Source organism: Bubalus bubalis, chromosome 9, assembly GCF_019923935.1.
Source record: "Bubalus bubalis isolate 160015118507 breed Murrah chromosome 9, NDDB_SH_1, whole genome shotgun sequence".
Classification (NCBI taxonomy): domain Eukaryota; kingdom Metazoa; phylum Chordata; class Mammalia; order Artiodactyla; family Bovidae; genus Bubalus; species Bubalus bubalis.
In genome coordinates, this window is record NC_059165.1 from 99200456 (window position 1) to 99220808 (window position 20353).

Below are 20353 nucleotides of genomic sequence, written 5' to 3' on the forward strand. Positions count from 1 at the left end.
CCACCCAGCTTGATGAGGGTTTAAATGTAGTAGCCCAGGCTGGCCTGAAATCAGGGCCGACTTCGTGGAGGTGGTGGAACAACAGGCTGAGTTTGTGAGGGATGGAAAGGGGACTGGACAACAGGGCAGGCACGTGGGGTGCTCAGCATCCTGGCCCAAAGCAGCAAAGGATGGAGCGCACAGGTGAGGGCTGTTCATTAATTCCCTGCCCATGGGGACACCTTGGAAGGGTATACTTTTGAAGGAAACTAGTAAAATGAGTAGAAAACAGCCTCCAAACAGCAGAGCACTCACCAGGAGGCTCGTGGCCCACCGCCTTCCCCTCAACTCTGGAGAAGGATCATTGCTCAGTGACGGAGCACTTGCAGTGCACCAGGCACCGTCCGAGCCGTTGGAGAGAACAGCGTGCACACATCAGACACGTGGCCCTCTCAGGGCTGAGGTTCCGACTTAATCTCTCGGAACTTGTGACGTGCCGGTCCGGAGGGGTGGTGGCCCCCAGCCCACTGGACTTTCCTCCCCGCGGGGATGGGACGGTCTCAGGGCAGCAGTAAGGGTTGTTCAATCTTGGGACCCCACCTGGGGCCTTGCTCTACATAAGACCACAGGCAGTACGCGCTCCTGAGAGTGCCCACCAGGAACTTGGGGGTCGTGCTATATGGCTTGAGGTCGTTGCTCCCAAAATAGTGGCAGGGGGCACTAACAGTGGAGGGGGCTGCTAACTGGGCTCGGCTGGGAAGGTGGGGCAGGATCCGACTTAACGGACGGCGACTTCCGGGAACCTGCGGTGTTACTGTGCGCATGCGCCTCCTTCCGGGGAGGCCCCGCCCCCTCCGCGTATTCCGGCTCCGCCCCCGGTGCGAGCGGGCCCCTGGAGCCGGGAGAAAAGCGGTGAGCACGACTCTGACAGCATGAGTTTGGAGGCGATCCGCTACTCGCGGGGCTCACTACAGATCCTCGACCAGCTGCTGCTGCCCCAGCAGAGCCGCTATGAAGCGGTGGGCTCGGTGCGCCAGGCCTGGGAAGCCATCCGTGCTATGAAGGTGGAGCCGCGTGGCGGAGCTCAGGTTAGGGTGGGAGTGGTTGCCCTGACTGCTGTCCCTGACGCCCCCAATTTCCCTTCCAGGTGCGTGGCGCCCCAGCTATTGCCCTCGTGGGCTGCCTTAGCCTCGCCGTGGAGCTGCAGGCAGGCGCCGGGGGACCTGGCCTTGCCGCACTCGTGGCATTCGTCCAGGACGCGCTGAGCTTCCTTGTCACCGCCCGGCCTACCGCCGTCAACATGGCCCGCGCCGCACGGGACCTGGCAGATCTCGCGGCCCAGGAGGCGGAGCGGGAGGGCGCAACTGAGGAGGCGGTCCGAGAGAGGTAAAGGAGCCACGTGCCCGGCACTGTTCAAACCCGAGGCTGTTCATTCGTTCACTGGTGGTGGTGCATAGCTGCCAGTTTTACAGATGGGGAAACTGAGGCAGGGAGCTCTTAATCCAGGGCCACACAGGCAGGCCTGGGACTCAACACCGGGCCGCCTGGCCCCCAGGTCCTTGAACTTAATCCCCTGACTGTGTTTTCCCTGAACGTCCCCAGCCCTATCTGCCCTTAGAGGTCCTTTTAAGTGCCACCTGGTTTACCTGGTTTTTGCTTTTGAGAAATTTTGTTTCCAGCCCTGGTCCTCTCCCTGCTCTCTTCCCACTCTTTCCCTCCACATCTGCTACACAGATATTCTCCATTAACCCCACCAGACTTGCTCCTGCCTCAGGGCCTTTGCACACTCAAGAGTTTGCAAGCCAGATATCCGTCTAGCTAATCTCCTCCCCCTCAGGTCTCAGGTTTCTGCCTTCCCCATCCCCCATATAATACAATTCATCCCCTACCCTCTGTCTCCTGACTGCTGCCTTTTCCCTCCCCTTTATTGTCTGCTATTCATTTGCCTACCCAACCCCAGTGTCAGCTCCCTAGAAGAGGAGATTTTTGTCTTATTCACTGCCATGTCTCCCAGTGCCTGACACACAGGAGATGCCTGGTACGATGTTTTGTGAGAGCGAATGGAGTTACAGATAGGTGGTTGTAGAAGAAGGGACCAGCCCCCCGCTGAGAGAGGCTTTCAGCAAGAGAAGGCTAGTAGGGCAGTGTTGGGCTGTGAGGAGGGGCTGGGGTGGGCCCTGAAGTCTGGCGGCTGGTGCTCAGAGCCCCTTGTCGGCCTCAGAGTGATCTGCTGGGCCGAGGACATGCTGGAAAAAGACCTCCGGGACAATCGGAGCATCGGGGACCTGGGAGCCCACCATCTCCTAAAGCGGGCAGCACCCCAGGGTGGCAAGGTGACCGTGCTGACCCACTGCAACACTGGTGCGCTGGCCACCGCTGGCTATGGCACAGCCCTAGGTGAGTGGGCATCCACAGGAATGGGGGAGGTCCCTTTTTGGATGAAAGAGAAAGAAACCCAAACCACTTAATGCATCCCCCAGAAAGGTGAATTTATTAGTTGTTGCACAGAAACACACAAAAGGGGTTGGCTTCAGGTATGGCTGGATCTGGGGACTCAGTAGCATCAGGATCTTTCTATGCCCATCCCTAAGGTCTGCCCTCCTTAGACTGGCATCATCCTCTCACTCGACTGGTTGGCCAGGATTCAGATCTTGAGGAAAAGAGCCAAGGATCTTTATTTCGACAGTGTCAAAAAGTCTTGTATCTTGGAGGCCATGATGGAGTCACCTACCTACCCATCTAGGATCAATCACTCAGTAGGCCTCACCTGAGCCATGTGCCTAGAAAGTGGGTAGAATCTGGGCTCTAAGAGGACTGAGAGGAAGGGCATAGCCCCCTAAAGAAAGATTAGAGTAGCTGTGACCAGGACTTGGGGGACTGGGTCCTGGCACTCAAGGCAACAGAGTCCACCTGACTCTTAATTCTCCTGGATGTTTCTCTGCCTGCCTCAGTCCCAGCTTTGTGCCTGGATACTGAGGCAATGAATTCATTCGTTTACTCGTGCTTAGGGATTTCCCTTGTGGTTCAGTGGCTAAGACTCGACGCTTCCGATGCAGGGGGCCCAGGTTCCATCCTTATTCAGGGAGCTAGATCCCACGTGCCACAACTAAGAGTTCGGATGCTACAACTAAAGATTCCACATGCCTCAACTAAGACCTGACGCAACCAAATAAATAAATATTAAAAACAAATAATACTTACACTTAATAAGTGCTTATCTACTGTGTTCCTCATTATTCATCCATGCATCCATTCCTTCAATCACTCAACATTTATTGAGCACCTACTGTGTGTGCCATCATTCATACATGTGTGCATTCCTTCATTCATTTGACAAACATTTATTAAGCACCTACTATTTGCCAAGCACCATTCTAGCAGTTAGGGACCCAGCAGTGGAGAAAATAGAAGGAATAGACAAAGGCACGTCAACAGATACCTATCATTCATTTCAAGGTGGTACATACTAAAGAGAAAGAGCAGGGGATGGCAGTGTGGGGGTTGCTATGTAAGATGGAGTAATCCTGGAAGGCCTCACAGAGAAGGCTTTCTCTAAGCACATGTGTACCAGGCAGAAGGGAACAGCCACTGCAAGGGCCTGGGGGCGGACTGCATGGTTTGGAGTTCCATGCTGCTAGCCAAAGGGTCATCATGCCCATCTATCCCTTGCTGTCTTATCCTCGCCTCTTCTGGTGGGCTGGGCCCCACAGGTGTGATCCGCTCACTGCATAACCTGGGCCGTCTAGAGCACGCCTTCTGCACGGAGACTCGGCCCTACAACCAGGGAGCCCGGCTGACAGCCTTTGAGCTGGTCTACGAGCAGATCCCCGCCACCCTCATCGCCGACAGCATGGCGGCAGCCGCCATGGCCCACCAAGGCGTGTCAGGTCAGCAGGCAGGGGCACCGGTGGGCAGGGCTCCAACATCCAGGGCTGGGTGGATCCTGACTCCCAGCATCTCATTCCCCAGCTGTTGTCGTGGGAGCGGACCGCGTGGTTGCCAATGGCGACACAGCCAACAAGGTGGGCACCTACCAGCTAGCCATCGCAGCCAAGCACCATGGCATCCCCTTCTATGTGGCTGCCCCTAGCTCCTCGTGTGACCTCCGCCTGGAGACAGGCCGGGAGATCGTCATTGAGGAGCGTCCCGGCCAGGAGCTGACTGACATCAATGGGGTCAGGATTGCGGCACCAGGTAAGACTTCCACTCAGAGAGGGGTACACCACAGTGCCTGGGGACCTCTGTGTAGGCACCTTGACTGTCACGTGGCAGGTGGCATCTGGGTTATCATCAGCCTTCTAAGACAGGCAGTTCCTTTAAGCCATGTTATTAGAACAGACATGTCTTGGAGGTCAGATTCACTGATGTGCGTGTGTGCTCAGTAGTATCTGACTCTTTGCGACCCCATGGACTGTAGCCTGCCAGGCTCCTCTGTCTGTGGGATTCTCCAGGCAAGAAGACCGGAGTGGGTAGCCATTCCCTTCTCCAGGGGATTTTCCCAACCCAGGGATCAAACCCACGTCTCCTACATTGGCAGTCAGAGTCTTTACCACTGAGCCACCTGGGAAGCCCCCTTCCATGGTCAGAAGGTACAGTAATGAGTCAGGAGACTTTGAGCGAATTGTCTTCTTATCCACCTCTGTTTTCTCACTTGGATAACAAGTAAGAATACCACCTGGTCAAGTGCTTTTGAAGAGACAGATATTTCTCAGCCTCCCCACACTTCTGACTGTAGCCAGGTGCCTAAAATTCATCCATAAGGGCCCTATGAGCTATTGTTATGACCTACCACATACACCCAGGATGTTCAACAAGTTAACCCAGGTGACATCGAGAACAGTGCCTGGCCCTTAGTTAGTGCTCATTAAATAGAAACAGGTTACGATTGAAAACTTTTATAAAAAGGACCAGTTAGGGATAGTTAGGGAGTTTGGGGTTGACATATACACAGTGGTATATTTATTTATTTTTATATCTATATCCATTCCCAATGGCTTGGAGGTAAAGAACCCACCTGCAATGCAGGAGACGTGAGTTCCATTCCCTAGGTCGGGAAGATCCCCTGGAGGAGATGGCAACCCACTTCTGTCTTCTTGCCTAGAAAATTCCACGGACAGAGGAGCTGGGTGGACTACAGTCTGTGGGGCCGCAAAGAGTCAGACATCATTGAACGCATGATGGATGGGTGTCAAGTTATTCTATTTAACTCACGTTTCAGTTCAAAGATTTCTGTACACTGCTGTATTTAAAATGGATAACCAATAAGGACCTACCGTATAGCACAGGGAACGCTGCTCAATATTATGTAACAACCTAAACGGAAAAAGAATTAAAAAAAGACCAGTTAAAACTCCTAAGCACTGAAAATACAATGAGGCCAGCATCCCTTACTCCAAATATGGAATGAGTGTAAAACAATACTGTACAGCTAAGCGGAGGGAAGTCCTAATATTCTATTGTTTTCTGCTGCGATTCCTTATAGCTTTCTAAAAATAGGACACATTAGCAAACTATTATATATACAATGGGTTAACAACAAGGTCCTGCTGTATAGCACAGGGAACTATATTCAGCACCCTGTGATAAACCATAATGGAAAAGACTATGAAAAATAAACAAAAATAGATACATTAATTCTGAAAAAATTTTTCTCAGTGTTTTTTGATGCCCCTGCCTTCCTAGGGGCTTAATTATTTAGCACTGGTCAAAATCCACAAGACCATGGAAAGCGGAACTGACAACCCAGCCTGCTTTTCCCTCCAGGAAAGCTGGGTAACACAGACCAGGTGCAATCCAGCGACCCCAGTCTCTGCTGTCACAGGAATGTAGGCCCCAGGGTAATCAGTCTTCTGATTTTTCCAAGAGAAGCCTTAACATTTGTTATAGGGATAAAATCTCCCACATTTTGAAAACTGAAAGTGTTAGTTGCTCAGTCGTATCCAACTCTGCGATGTCATGAACTGTAGCCCACCAGGCTCCTCTGGCCATGATTTTCCAGGCAAGAGTACTGGAGTGGGTAGCCATTCCCTTCTCCAGGGGATTTTTTGAAAGCTGACTGCTAATTCAGTGGTCTTAAAAAAATAACTGAGCCAGAGAAAACCATATGCAGCCTCTTGTGTAAGAGGTTGTTATTCATTCACCAGATAGATTTTTAAGTACCTGATCAATGCCAGCTGCCATGCTAGGGGCCAGGGATACAGGAGTGAAAAAAGAGTTAAAAGTGGGACTTCCCTGGCAGTCCAGTGGCTAAGACACAATGCTTCCGTAGCAGAGGGCTTGGGTTTGATCCCTGCTCTGGGAACTGAGATCCCTCATGCGTCTTGGCACAACCGAGGAAAAAAAAAAGACAAGTCCCTACTCTCGTGGAGCTGACAGTCCAGTGGGGAGACAAATGACAGATGAGACAGAGTAAAATTCCAATGTATGTTTTCAGAAGGGGATAAATAAACGAGGCACAGAAGGATACAGGAAGTGTCTCTTCAGGGAGTGGGTTAAACAGGATGATTAGCGAAGTTCTCACTGAGAAGGTGACATTTGAGCAAAGACCTGAAAGGAAATGAAACATTAAATCATATGCATATCTGAGGGAAAGCATCCAGGCAGAGGGCACAGTCCATGCAAAGGCCCTGGGGTGAACTCTTGGAGGTTCCTAAAGAGATTTTTCGGAGAAGGCAATGGCACCCCACTCCAGTACTCTTGCTTGGAAAATCCCATGGATGGAGGAGCCTGGTAGGCTGCAGTCCATGGGGTCGCTAAGAGTCAGGCACGACTGAGCAACTTCACTTTCACTTTTCACTTTCATGCATTGGAGAAGGAAATGGCAACCCACTCCAGTATTCTTGCTTGGAGAATCCCAGGGACAGAGGAGCCTGGTGGGCTGCCGTCTGTGGGGTTGCACAGAGTCGGACATGACTGAAGAGATTCTTGGAGCAGGCACAAGTTGGGTAGCCGTGTATAAGTCTTTGAAGCCTTCTTAGCAACAATCCGGGAATGTCAGGGTGTCTAAACTTGTTACTGGGTGTCAAAACCCATGCATTTGTGTATTTTGGGGGTCAGGATCCCCAGATTCTCAAGGATTCCCCAACCCCAAGAACCACCATGAGGGAGACATGTGACAATAGCTTAAGTACATCCACTGACCAAATACCTGCCTTCTTGCTTCTCCTCCCTGCAGGAATTGGGGTTTGGAATCCTGCCTTTGATGTCACCCCCCACGACCTCATCACTGGCGGCATCATCACAGAGCTGGGCGTCTTTGCCCCCGAGGAGCTCCAGGCAGCCCTTAGTGCCACCGTCTCCTGAGTGGAACACCCTAGATGGACCCCAGAAGTAACCAACCTAGCTCTCCATAGCTTCCATATGCCCTCCATATCCCCATTATTTTTATAATAAACTTATTGAATGTTCTGCACAACCGCTGACCTTCTTTCCATAACCACAGTACTTCCCAGAGCAGGGACATCAGGCAGAATACAGGAAGAGCCTGTGTGTGGCTTGAGAGGCCAGCATCTGGAGCCCAGCTGCCTGAGTTCATATCCCAGCTCCACCTCTTTTTCTGCAGTGTGATCTTGGCCACATCACTTCATCTCTTCCATACTTTCTTTTTCTCATTTATAAAACGCAGATAATACTGGTACCTCCCTCTTAAATTGCTCTCAGGGCTGAAATGAAGGTGACACCTCAGGTGCAGAATTTTAAAAGGATGTCATAAGAAGCTCAGTAATCAAGATAAATGGGCTTCCCTGATAGCTCAGTTGGTAAAGAATCCACCTGCAATGCAGGAGACCCCAGTTTGATTCCTGGGTCGGGAGATCCCCTGGAGAAGGGATAGGCTACCCACTCCAGTTTTCTTGGGCTTCCCTTGTGGCTCAGCTGGTAAAGAATCCACCGGAAATGCAGGAGCCCTGGGTTCGATCCCTGGGTTGGGAAGATACCCGGGAGAAGGGAAAGGCTACCCATTCCAGTATTCTGGCCTAGAGAATTCCATGGACTGTATAGTCCATGGGGTCACAAAGTCAGACACAACTGGGTGACTTTCACTTTAAATCAAGATAAATAACAGCTTTATGCATTTTTTTTTTTTTTTGAAAAATGAAAATTAATGCAGGGAATTTCCTGGTGGTCCAATGGTTAGAACTCTGCACTTCTGCTGCAGCGGGCACAGAAGGGGAACTAAGATCCGGCATGGCAGTGGCACAAACAAAAAAAAAATTGGGACTTCCCACTCGTGGCCCAGTGGTTAGGATTCTGCCCTTCCAATACAGAGGGCACAGGTTCTATCCCTAGTCAGGGAACTAAAATCCCATGTGCTTCATAGTGTGCCCCCTCCCCAAAAAAAAGAACAGAAAAGAAAGAAAAATTAATGCAAAAAAAAAAAAAAAAGACCTCCACGATGAACAAAATATCAAGATATTCAATAGAATGAAACCCTGACCTTTCTTATCCTGACTTTGCCTAAGTTTTGATAACCAGTGCTCATACCAGTAACATTTATTTACAGTGTCAGCCAGCCAGTCCACAGGCTGTGGTGGGCAATTTGATTTTTTTAATATTAAAATACTATTTTTGAATGTTGAAAATATTTTTATCTTGGTTACTTAAGTTTGGTGTGCTTAGTCACTCAGTCGTGTCTGACTCTTTGCCATCCCATGGACTGTAGCCCACCAGGCCCCTCCGTCCATGGGATTTTCCAGGCAAGAGTACTGGAGTGGGGTGCCATTCCCTTCTCCAGGGTATCTTCCCAACTCAGGGATCGAACCCAGGTCTCCCACATGGTAGGTGGATTCTTTACCCTCTGAGCCATCAGGGAAGCCCATTGAAGTGTGGGGCACCATTAAAAAAAAATTTTTTTTAGGTAAACTGAATTTTACTAACAAAAAGCATAAGACAAGTTTTACGAAACAAGTGACCAATAAATGTTAGGCTATCATTATAACCCTTACTTCGAAATTTTTGCCAAACGCTGGCTATGATCAACTATCATTGTGGGTAGCTCGGCCCTTTAACTTTGCCACGTTGTATCCCGTGAGTCATTGCGCCCTTCAGCCCCACTGTATCCCATCGTGCCCTGCGCCTTCCTTCTGCGACTTCCCCCTCTTCCGATGCGTGGCTGATAATGGCGCAGGGGCAGCGCAAGTTCCAGGCGCAGAAGCCAGCGAAGAGCAAGGCGGCTGCGGCGGCGGCCTCGGCGCGGAACCGGGGCCCGAGGAAGGGCGGTGAGAAGCGGGCCGGGGACTCAGGGGTGAGGTGGGCCCGATGTTCTCCAGCCTCACGAGAGCGCGTTTCTCCCTAGGTCGCGTTATCGCACCCAAGAAGGCACGCATTGTGCAGCAGCAGCAGCTCAAGAAGGTGAGTGTGGGCGTGCAGCGGGTCGGGGATGGAGAAGTCCCAGTGCTGTGAGCCTCAGTTTCCTCCTTTGTGCGGTGGGTACGGAAACTATCTACCAACCAACGGGCCTCCTAAAGCAGGGATTGGCGCGCAGGAAAGTGTTCATATTGTTAGCTGCTTTCGCGAAATTGTCCTCGTTAGTCAGTTCAGTTCAGTCACTCAGTCATGTCCGACTCTTTGCGACCCCATGAATCGCAGCACGCCAGGCCTCCCTGTCCATCACCAACTCCCGGAATTCACTCAAACTCATGTTCATCGAGTCGGTGATGCCATCCAACCATCTCACCCTCTATCGTCCCCTTCTCCTGCCCCCAATCCCTCCCAGCATCAGGGTCTTTTCCAATGAGTCAGCTCTTCGCATGAGGTGCCCAGAGTATTGCAGTTTCAGCTTCAACATCAGTCCTTCCAATGAACACCCAGGACTGATCTCCTTTAGGGTGGACTGGTTGGATCTCCTTGCAGTACAAGGGACTCTCAAGAGTCTTCTCCAACACCACAGTTCAAAAGCATCAATTCTATGGCAGTCAGCTTTCTTCACTGTCCAACTTTCACATCCATACATGACCATTGGAAAAACCATACCCTTGACTAGACAGACCTTTGTTGGCAAGTAATATCTCTGCTTTTCATTCAATATACTATCTAGGTTGGTCATAACTTCCCTTCCAAGGAGTAAGCATCTTTTAATTTCATGGCTGCAGTCACCATCTGTAGTGATTTTGGAGCCCCCAAAAATAAAGTCTGACACTGTTTCCACTGTTTCCCCATCTATTTCCCATGAAGTGATGGGACCAGATGCCATGATCTTTGTTTTCTGAATGTTGAGCTTTAAGCCAACTTTTTCACTCTCCTCTTTCACTTTCAACAAGAGGCTTTTTAGTTCCTCTTCACTTTCTGCCATAAGGATGGTGTCATCTGCATATCAGGTTATTGGTATTTCTCCCAGCAGTCTTGATTCCAGTTTGTGCTTCTTGCAGCCCAGCGTTTCTCATGATGTATTCACATATAAGTTAAATAAGCAGGGTGACAATATACAGTCTTGATGTACTCCTTTTCCTATTTGGAACCAATCTGTTGTTCCATGTACAGTTCTAACTGTTGCTTCCTGACCTGCATATAGATTTCTCAAGAGGCAGGTCAGGTGGTCTGGTATTCCCATCTCTTGAAGAATTTTCCACAGTTTATTGTGATCCACACTGTCAAAGGCTTTGGCATAGTCAATAAAGCAGAATGTCATGCAGATTTTTTTCTGAATGTTTTTTCGATAATCCAACGGATGTTGGCAATTTGATCTCTGGTTCCTCTGCCTTTTCTAAAACCAGCTTCAACATCTGGAAGTTCACAGTTCACGTACTGCTGAAGCCTGGCTTGGAGAATTTTGAGCATTACTTTACTAGCATGTGAAATGAGTGCAATTGTGCGGTAGTTTGAGCATTCTTTGGCATTGCCTTTCTTTGGGATTGCAATGAAAACTGACGTTTTCCAGTCCTGTGGCCACTGCTGAGTTTTCCAAATTTGCTGGTATATTGAGTGCAGCACTTTCACAGCATCATCTTTCAGGATTTGAAACAGCTCCACTGGAATTCCATCACGTCCACTAGCTTTGTTCGTAGTGATGCTTTCTAAGGCCCACTTGACTTCAAATTCCAGGATGTCTGGCTCTAGGTGGGTGATCACACCATTGTGATTATCTGGGTCGTGAAGCTCTTTTTTGTACAGTTCTTCTGTGTATTCTCACCACCTCTTTTTAATATCTTCTGCTTCTGTTAGGTCTATATCATTTCTGTCCTTTATTGAGCCCATCTTTGCGTGAAATGTTCCCTTGTTATCTCTAATTTTCTTGAAGAGATCTCTAGTCTTTCCCATTATGTTGTCCTCATTAATAGACATCAAAAAAACAGGCAGCCTGGGAAAGGAGTTAAAAACCTCTGCCTTGCAAGAAGGATGTGCTGGATGCAAAACGCAGTTCCGTTGACAGCTAGTGTATCTACACCCCGAAGATCTTAACTGAAATGGTCCTAGCGATAGCACTTCTGTCCTAGAACTATCAGGATTCAGGGCCATAGGAGTGCTTGTAGGGGAACAGGGTTAAATTTATAAAGAAGTTGCGGAAAGACTTGTTAAGATTGCAGAGAAGTTTCAGAGAGATCTGGGGGAGTCAGATCTGAATTTGAATTGCACTCTGCACAGTAATTCGCCCTTTGTTGTTGTTCAGTCGCTAAGTCGTGTCAGACTCTCTGTGACCCTGTGGACTGCAGCACGCCAGGCTTTCCTGTCCTTCACTATCTCCCAGAGTTGCTCAAACTCATGTCCATTGAGTCGGTGATGCCATCCAACCATCTCTTCATCTGTCGCTCCTTCTCCTGCCTTCAGTCTTTCCCAGCATCTGGGTCTTTTCCGGTGAGTCAGTTCTTCGCATCAGGCGGCCAAAGTATTGGAGCTTCAACTTCAGTGTCAGTCCTTCCAATGAATATTCAGGGTTGATCTCCTTTAGGATTGACAGGTTTGATCTCCTTGCAGTCCAAGGGACTCTCAAGAGTCTTTTCCAACACCACAGTTCAAAAGCATCGACTGTTCAGTCCTTTGCCCTACAGTCTTAAGCATATTGTTCAGAGCCTCAGTTTTTTGTCTTTTTGTTTTGGCTGCAGCATGCAGCTTGCAGGATCTAGGTGCCCCAAACCAGGGATTGAACCCTTGCCCTCTGCAGTGGAAGCACAGAGTCTTACGCCAGGATGTGAGAGCCTCAGTTTTCTTAGACCTGGGTACCCTGCTTACCTCCACCTGGCAGCTGGAGGAGGGAAGTGTCTCTTGGGCAGCTCAAGCTCAGTATGTCCAAAACCAGGCTCTCCCACTCTGCTCCATCACCCCACCATGATCCTACCAGTCTCTCCTTCCAGATATTCAGGATTCCCCCTTTCTCTCTCATCCAGGTTGGATCTCATCCTTTTTGCCTTCAGGATTTTTTTTTTTAATATTTATTTATTGGGCTGTGCTGGGTCTCAGTTGCGGCAGATGGACTGTTGTGGCATGTGGGATCTAGTTCCCTGACCAGGGATCAAACCTCAGCCCCCTGCATTGGGAGCACAGAGTCTTAGCCACTGGACCACCAGGGAAGTCCCTGCCTTCAGGATTAATCTAGAATGCACTCACTTTTCACCTCCTTGACCCCCCTCCCACCTGGCCCCATCCCATCATCTAAAAACACCTGGACTAGAGCAGTCACATCTTCCCAGATCTGCTTCCCCCGCCCCTCCAGTAATAGCCACGGGGCGCTGTTGAGCATCTGAGAGCTCCTGAACCGGGGCAGCTCTGCTCAGAACCCTGCATGACTCCCACCTCGTTCAGGAAAAGCCTAAGTTCTCCCCATGGGACCTGGCGCTTTTTACCCCTGTCTTTGCCCTGCCCTCACCCGCTCCCTCTCTTTCCTCCTGGCTCACTCCCTCTAGCCTAACTGGCCCCTTAACTGCCCCTTGACCCACCTGGGAACGTTGGCACTACTTGTTTCCTCCACCTGAATTCTTTCCCAGAAATCCACACTGCTTCCTTCCTCCAGGTCAAGGCTGGCAGCCAGCGTTGCTTCTGAGCAGCCATCCCTGATGGTAACCTCACCACCGCACCTCTCGCTCATTATCCTTTCTCTTTCCTCCACAATAGCACTTATTATCCTCCATCATTCAACAGTTTACCAGAGTGTCATTGAAGGTTACACACACACACACACACACACGTGTGCGCAGTCTCTCTCTCTCTCTGAATGTCAGCTCCGTGAAGGCAGAAGGTTTTCTGTATCTTTGCTATTGTGTCCCCTGCGCCCAGGTGTGTGGTGACACCCATGGTCACCATGGTCATTGGAACTCATAGAGCAAGGGAGCAGTTTAGGTAATAGGATTAAACTGTCAGTTTTGGACCCAAACACTTGGGCTCTGATTGCTATTCCTTTATTTGTTCCACCCCATATCTTTCAGAGCCCCAGTTCACCATTTGCCAAGCAGAGATGATGGGACAAGAAGGGGCTGGAGTTTTAAGCCAGAGAGTCTGAGCGGGCTGGGTTCCAGTTTCCCATCGCTCAGATAGTTTGGGAGCCCTGGCCAAGTGCCTCCTTCCTGCAGGTGCCTCTGTTTCTCCATCCATAAAATGGGAATGAGCAGAAGTTTAGAAGCTGAGGTCCAGAGATGAGAGGGATATTTTGTGTGTTCCAGTGTTCTCAGAGGCTGGGAGCGCCAGCCACCAGACTCTCAGGTGCTTTTTCAATGAGAGAGTTGCTGATCTAGCCCCTGGTGAGCTCACAGAACAAAAGGCAGCAGGCCAGGCCCTCCCTCCCACCTCAGGTCCCAGTCTGATTGCTCCATGCTTGCTCCCCCCAGAACCTGGAGGTTGGGATCCGGAAGAAGATTGAGCATGATGTGGTGATGAAAGCCAGCACCACCCTGCCCAAAAAGCTGGCGCTTTTGAAGGCCAGCACCAAGAAGAAGGAGGCCTCCTCCTCCACCAAGATGCCTGCCTAAGGATGCGCCCCAGCCGTGACCACCACTGCAGCCCCCTCCTCTGTGCTCAGACCTGTGCAGGTAACCCCACGGGAAAGAGGAACTGTGCTCTTCAGAGACTTGAATTGCACCTTGAACTTGACTGGGGCCTGGCCCATGAGCCGTTGAGTAGCAGGTCAGAAGCGCACTGCTGGCTTCCCAGGGGCCGAGGTCTTCTCCGCACAGGCCAAGGCCAGGGGGATGTCTTCACCGACTCCCTGTGTCCCCACTACCCCCTCCCACATCCTGTCTGGATAACTTGGAGCAAGACACCTGACTTTGTCATTCCTCCCATGGTCACATGCTCCTGTGAGCAGGCCGTGCTGGGGCCTCGGGCCAGGTGCCTGGACCGCCCGGCCAGCCCCGGTTTACACACGAGCCACATGTCCAGGGAAGGGTGGACAAGCTTCTGCACCTCCAGCCTGGGGGCTGAAGGAGAGTCTTTTCTTCCTTCCTTCCTTGGGTGACTCACCTGCTTGCCCTCCACACATATCCCTGTGTCTTCCCGTCTGCCAGGGACAGGCCAGACAGCCTAGGGAGCCACTTTCCCATCCTCGGGGCAGACACTGACACCACCTTGTAGAGTCAAAGTGCTGATTAAACCAGAAGCGTTTTCAGACTTCTCTGTGCCACCTTTATGTTTATAAAAAGTCATAACAGTGAGTATGTAGCCGTGCCTGTGGCCCAGACGCGGTTCAGGTGCTTCCCACACGTCTCATCTCAATCCTCACGATGCCCAGGTCAGATCACGTCATTCATGGTCCGGAGCAAGGACTTGAGCCCGCCACCGGCAGAATCGCAGTGCACTCTCTCAGCTGCCAAACCACTGCCTCCCTTCACAGACCCACATTTCTGACCTGTTCATCCTGGGCTCCCCTCCTCTAAATCTGCCGTCTTGAAGACCAACCAGTTATGGTTTTGAGATTAAGGTGGCCAATTCTGATGAAACTGGTAGAAAATCCTACTTAAAGAGTGTTGTCATATCCTAGTGGCTTGCCTAGTGGCTCGGTGGGTAAAGAATCCGCCTGCAGTGCACGAGACACTGGAGTGCAGGTTTGATCAAGGACCTGGGGAGCAGGGACCAGGGCAGGCTATAGTCTGGGGGATGCTAAGCTGCTGTCTTTGGAGGGAGGTGGGCATGTGGTGGCTGATCCTCCCAGGCGAGTGACTAATTCCCTGGTGGCCCAGCCTTTCCCAGCCAGTCTCACCCACCCTACATGGGTTTCCTTTGTCCCACATAGTAGTGGTCAACATTTTTTGAACACCCAACATTTTTCTAAAAAGAGGGAACAGGGACTTCCCTGGCAATCCAGTGGTTAAAACCCCACACTCCCAGTGCAGGGGGCACGGGCAGTCCCTGGTCTGGAAGATGTCACATGGCTCAGCCAAGTAACAAAGCAGGGGACAACCACTGTGGAAAACAGTCCGGTGGCTCCTCACTAAGTTTAGCCCGGAGTTGCCACTATGTGACCCGGCCCTTCTCCCAGGCACACACCTTAAGGGACTGAACTCAGACAGCATCTCACACACTACATTCACAGCAGCACTGGTCAGTCACCCAAAGGTGGCAGTAACCAAATGCCCAGCAGATGACCGGATAAACAAAATGTAGATTATCCACACAATGGAATATTTATTATTTGGCCATATAAAACAATGGCCTCTGGTGGCTCATTGGTAAAGAATCCGCCTATAATGCAGGAGACTGGGGTTTGATCCCTGGGGTCAGGAAGATCCCCTGGAGGAGGAAATGGCAACTTTGTCCAGTATTCTTGCCTGGAGAGTCCCCGTGGACAGAGGAGCCTGCCGGGCTATAGTCCATGGGGTTGCAGAGTCGGACAGAACTAAGTGACTAAGCTGTCACCATAAGACAGAACAATACAGGCTACACCATGGGTGAACCTCAAAAACACTCTGAAAGAAGACAGACACAAAAGGCCACGTAATATGTGATTCCGTATATGTGAAATATCCAGAAGAGGCGAATCCACAGAGACTGGGGTTCACTATGGGGTGCCGGGAAATGGGGAGTGTCAGCTAATGGGTATGGCTTCAGCTTTGGAAGGCAGTGATAAAATTTTGCAGCTTGATAGAGGTTGCAAACATTGTGGAGGTGCTAACTGCCACTGAATTATACCCTTCTAAATGATAAATGTTCCTTGTGGGTTTTAACCACCAGAAAAAAAGGCAGGAAGGGAAATTTCACACACCACCACCCCCCCAAAAATCCTAATTTACATCTCAAAAAAACAAGAGTTGTGGCAGCAGAGCCCTAATTTGATAGAGACTTCACAGTTTGGAGTTACCTGGAGTCCAGGGCTCAGGATTTCTGTTGGGGAGGATGGAGCTGGTGAATGGCTCACAGACCTTTAACTAGAGGGCAGGGCCGCTGCTGGGCTCTGTGACACCCCCAGGGCACATCCTTCTTTGAACCCCACCTAGGGGCCTGGACCTCCTGCCATCTGCCCACCTCACAGCAGTTTTCTACCCTAAGCAGGTAGCAAGTGACTTGTGCCCTTGAAATGGGGTTGCTTTGCACAATGGGGATTTTTCCTCAAATTATTTATGGCTGCGTTGAGTCTTCGTTACTGTGCTCAGGCTTTCTCTAGTTGCAGCAAGCAGGGGCCTACTGTTTATTACAGTGTGCAGGCTTCTCGTTGCGGTGACTTCACAGGCTCTAGGGCAAACGGGCTCAGTAGTTGCGGCGCACTGGCTCAGTTGCTCTGCAGCTTGTGGGATCTTCCCTGATCTGGGATCAAATCTGTGTCTCCTGCATTGGCAAGTGGCTTCTTAGCCAGTGGACCGCTAGCGAAGTCCATGATGGGCATTCATTGTGCACCTACTGCATACCAACCTCTGGGCTAGGGAGAACTGAGAACTGACATTCTAGTGGGGAGAACAGGAAACAGGAAGTCCCAGGCCACCCCCTGCAGACCCCAGCCTCCTCCCTGAGCCGCCTCCCGGTCTTGTTCAGCCCCTGTTGCTCCTCCACTCCCAGGTGTCCCCGCAGAGAACCTCCTCTGTCCCCCGCCCCAGGAGGTGGCCACTGTGCCACTCTCCTCCGTTTTCTGTTCTGCATCTTTGTTATGTCTTGAGCACCTGGAACATTGGACAGCAGTTGCTCCACGAACAAGTGTTTGTTGAATGAAGGAAGGAAGGAACATTTTGCGTCTCAGTGAATCAGTTCTGACCATTCAAAGCACCATCCCCATACAACAAGTGCTTGCCTTCCAGGTTAGCTGATTCATAACAGCCTCTTCGAGCTTCACAGCTCCGTGAATTGTCAGCAAATGATAGCAATTCAAAACCACTGTTACCTGCTCCTTCCGGCTCATCCAGCCGAGGTCCCATTGACAAGCCTCCTCCCCTGTGGAAAAACCAATTGGCCTCCATTCGCACATTTATTTACTCGAATAGTCTGAATAGTCTGATCTGTCCTTAAGAGTGCCTGTTTTTCTGGACTCTTTTGAACCTCGTGGAACATCTGCCTGGTTCCCATAGGACTTCAATAGAAAAAAAAATCTTAATACGTGTCCTTTATTTGTCGGTGAGAGCCATGATTACACCCGCTTTTGAAAATTATCTTTTAAACTTTGTATGTGGAATCTCGAAAGGGCGAGGGCTGCCTGGGACTGTCTGGGCTCTGGGTGCCATCTGGCGCGTCCCTCGGCCACAAGGGGGCGCCTCCGACCCTGGGCCAAGCCCATGACGCAGGGCAGGCCGAGGACTCTTGTAAACTGGCTCCCTTTGTCCCTCTGATGCCAGCCTCTTTGAGGGGGACCCCCGGGGTAAGGAAAGGCATTCAGGTGTGACAGATATGGAATCTGGACTGTCAACCCATCTGTTTCGTCTTCACCCCATTCCCTCCTGAAACAGCCTCATTTCCCCCCAGCTGCCCCGACCCTCCACCCTGTCACTGCCCTGAGTGACTCCTCTCCTTCCTAGCACGTGGGTCCTGCCCGCAAATCCCCTTTTAGTGTTGCAACCGAGAGCCCCAAACTTCGGCAAATCCCCATACCTCCTGTTCTTTTCAGTCCCTCTCTGAGCCTCAGTTTCCGCATCTGTTAAATGGAGACCCTAACACGTCTTTCTGAGTGTGGAGAATTCGCTGAACCTTAAGGCTGTGACAGCTGCCTTTGTGTCCTGGATGGGGTGGGAGGCCCAGTTCCAGCCACTCAGCCTGTCTTCTTTCCCTGCTTCCAACCCACCCTCACCCCTCTGTCCGCCCCCCACCCCTCCCCGCAGTCATTAAATGTGGCTTTTTCAGACAATTATTCCTGCACGAGCCTTTTCCTCTCTTGCCTCCACCTTCCCCCTCTGCCTGGAATGCCCATTTTTCCTGGCAGGGCCCTGACTCTCTGCCCATGAGTTTGTGTTCCAAAAGGGAAGAAAAGAAATGTAAGAAGCAGATCTTGCCAGCTGGGCAGGCCACAGGGGCTGCGTCCAGACCAGGAAGCGAAACTGCCCTGGCTGGTTTCCTGCCTGAGTCTTCAGGAGCCTCGGAGTGCCTGGGTGGGTGGGGGCCATGGGGGGGTGTGCTGGCAGAGGGAGGGACCCTTGGAAAGTTAGAATGGGGTGGCCACAGAGTTGTGGGGCGCAGCCCCCCTCATGTGAGACTGCAGGGTTGCCCCGTTTCTCATGGGTCTCAAGGACATGTGGGTTTGGGGTCTGGAGTTGTGGATGCCTAGACAGTGAGCTCACAGCAGGGCGGGCAGGATAAACGTGCTTCCATTCCCTGAAGCCCAAACTCACTGTCTACCCTGAGAGGACTTGCCCGTGGCTGGAACCCAACCCCCCAAACTTCTCCTTTTCTATAAGTGTTGCTGGGTTTGAAATAGGCTTGGAGACGGCATCCCGGAGGTGTGACACATTTCCTAGGTGTCTCTGATTTCTCACATTCTGGGGTTGCTATGTGGCCTTGGACAACTTTCTTACCCTTTCTGGGCCTCATTCCCCTCATCAGGGATCAGAATGGAATGCTAGTGTGTCCCAAACGGTGCATTTGATCCCCATCCAATGTGATAAGACCAGCCCACTCATCAAGGTAGGGCTTGAATGCTGGCCCTACCCTTTCCTGCTGTGGATCTTGATTAAGTCACCTGACCTGTCTGTGCCTCAGTTTTCTCATCCAGGAGATGGGGATGATGGCACTATTAGTATATCTTATTAGAGAATAAAATAAACCTCCTCACCTTGTGATGCCCCATTCTCTGTGCCTCTACACATCCTGTTCCACGGGCCTGGAGTGCCTTCTCTGGTTCAGCATCTTGGGGCACCCACTGAAGCATCGTCAGGAGAAGGACCAGCCACATACTAGATGCTGAAGGGAGCTGCTTGGAACAGCCGGACCGTGGGTCCTGTTTGCCAGGGGAGCAGCTGAAAGACTTGTTTTGGTGAAGTTCTGCCTGCTTCTCTCCTCACCCATTACCCCTTCCCCATACGTCTATCTCTGCCTCAAATCCTTGCAAGAAAGACACGCTTTAATAAGACTAGGGCTTCCCAGGCAGGCAAAGACTCCACCCCTCTAAGCCTCAGTTTCCCCATCTGAGCAATGGAGATAACATCCCCATTTTGCAGCACTCAGAAAGCTTAAACTTGATCATGTGTCTACACAGCTACAGCACACCATAAACAATCAGTACAGTAGTAGTATTATTGTTTCTTTTGTTGTCATTGTGGTCAGCTGTGGTTTCTCAAGACACACAGAAATTACAATGCAGTGCTGTCCCATAGAAATGACCATGCAAGTTGCATACATAACCTGACATGCCCTGAGACCCCATAGAATAAAATGAATACACAATGAAACCGGTGGAGTTAATTTTAATAATGTATTTTACTTAACACAAACTTATCTAAGATAGCATCATTTCAACATGTAATCAATATAAAAAAGTTCTTAAGTTATTTTGCCTTCTTTTTTCTTATTAAGTCTCTGAAATCCAATGTGCTTACATTGACATGCTTAGTCACTAGGTCGTGTCCAACTCTTTGCAGCCCCATGGATTGTAGCCCACCAGGCTCCTCTATCCATGGGATTCTCCAGGCAAGAATACTGGAGTGGGTAGCCATTCTCTTCTCCAGGGGATCTTCTTGACCCAACAATCAAAACTATGTCTCCTGCATTGTAGGCAGATTCTTTTTTTTTTTTTTTTTTTTTTTTTTTTTTTTTTATTCTTTTTTTTTGTAGGCAGATTCTTTACTGTCTGAGCCATCAGGGAAGGCCACAGCACAGCCTAATTCAGGCTGACCCCATTTCAAGGACTCAAAAGCCCACTTGTGGCCAGTGGTGACCATATTGGACAGTGCAGGTCAGAGAGAGTTTGCTGAATGGTGGGTTGGGGACTGGCCAGAAAGTGCAGCTGTGAAACTGGAAATTCCTGGAAGGAAAAAGCCAGAGTTTCCATATGAGGAGGGGCAGAGGGCAGCAATTAGACCAATTAAGAGCCAGCTTAAGTTTTTCC

General features: G+C 50.5%; 2 protein-coding genes across 2 annotated transcripts; both read left to right on the forward strand.

Moving 5' to 3' along the window:
- Nucleotides 1-40: 40 nt before the first annotated feature.
- MRI1 (methylthioribose-1-phosphate isomerase 1) lies at nucleotides 41-7390 on the forward strand. The gene is made up of 6 exons (XM_006079878.4): nucleotides 41-1043; nucleotides 1127-1365; nucleotides 2201-2376; nucleotides 3690-3866; nucleotides 3949-4173; nucleotides 7154-7390. Exons 1-6 carry the CDS (start codon nucleotides 912-914, stop codon nucleotides 7279-7281), a joined length of 1077 nt encoding a protein of 358 aa, XP_006079940.2. The 5' UTR covers nucleotides 41-911; the 3' UTR covers nucleotides 7282-7390.
- A 1642-nt stretch (nucleotides 7391-9032) lies between these two features.
- C9H19orf53 (chromosome 9 C19orf53 homolog) lies at nucleotides 9033-14508 on the forward strand. The gene is made up of 3 exons (XM_006079879.4): nucleotides 9033-9194; nucleotides 9272-9327; nucleotides 13731-14508. The coding sequence occupies exons 1-3, from the start codon at nucleotides 9095-9097 to the stop codon at nucleotides 13869-13871; spliced, it is 297 nt and encodes a 98-aa protein (XP_006079941.2). The 5' UTR covers nucleotides 9033-9094; the 3' UTR covers nucleotides 13872-14508.
- The last annotated feature ends 5845 nt before the right edge of the window (nucleotides 14509-20353 follow it).

Excerpts from the sequence above, each read along its gene's own strand:
- MRI1 (XM_006079878.4), top strand. The coding sequence starts at position 912 with ATGAGTTTGGAGGCGATCCGCTACTCGCGGGGCTCACTACAGATCCTC. Across the intron at positions 1,044-1,126 it reads AAGCCATCCGTGCTATGAAG|GTGCGTGGCGCCCCAGCTAT; the intron begins GTGGAGCCGCGT and ends TTTCCCTTCCAG. Across the intron at positions 1,366-2,200 it reads GAGGAGGCGGTCCGAGAGAG|AGTGATCTGCTGGGCCGAGG; the intron begins GTAAAGGAGCCA and ends TGTCGGCCTCAG.
- C9H19orf53 (XM_006079879.4), top strand. The coding sequence starts at position 9,095 with ATGGCGCAGGGGCAGCGCAAGTTCCAGGCGCAGAAGCCAGCGAAGAGC. Across the intron at positions 9,195-9,271 it reads CCGGGGCCCGAGGAAGGGCG|GTCGCGTTATCGCACCCAAG; the intron begins GTGAGAAGCGGG and ends GTTTCTCCCTAG. Across the intron at positions 9,328-13,730 it reads AGCAGCAGCAGCTCAAGAAG|AACCTGGAGGTTGGGATCCG; the intron begins GTGAGTGTGGGC and ends TGCTCCCCCCAG.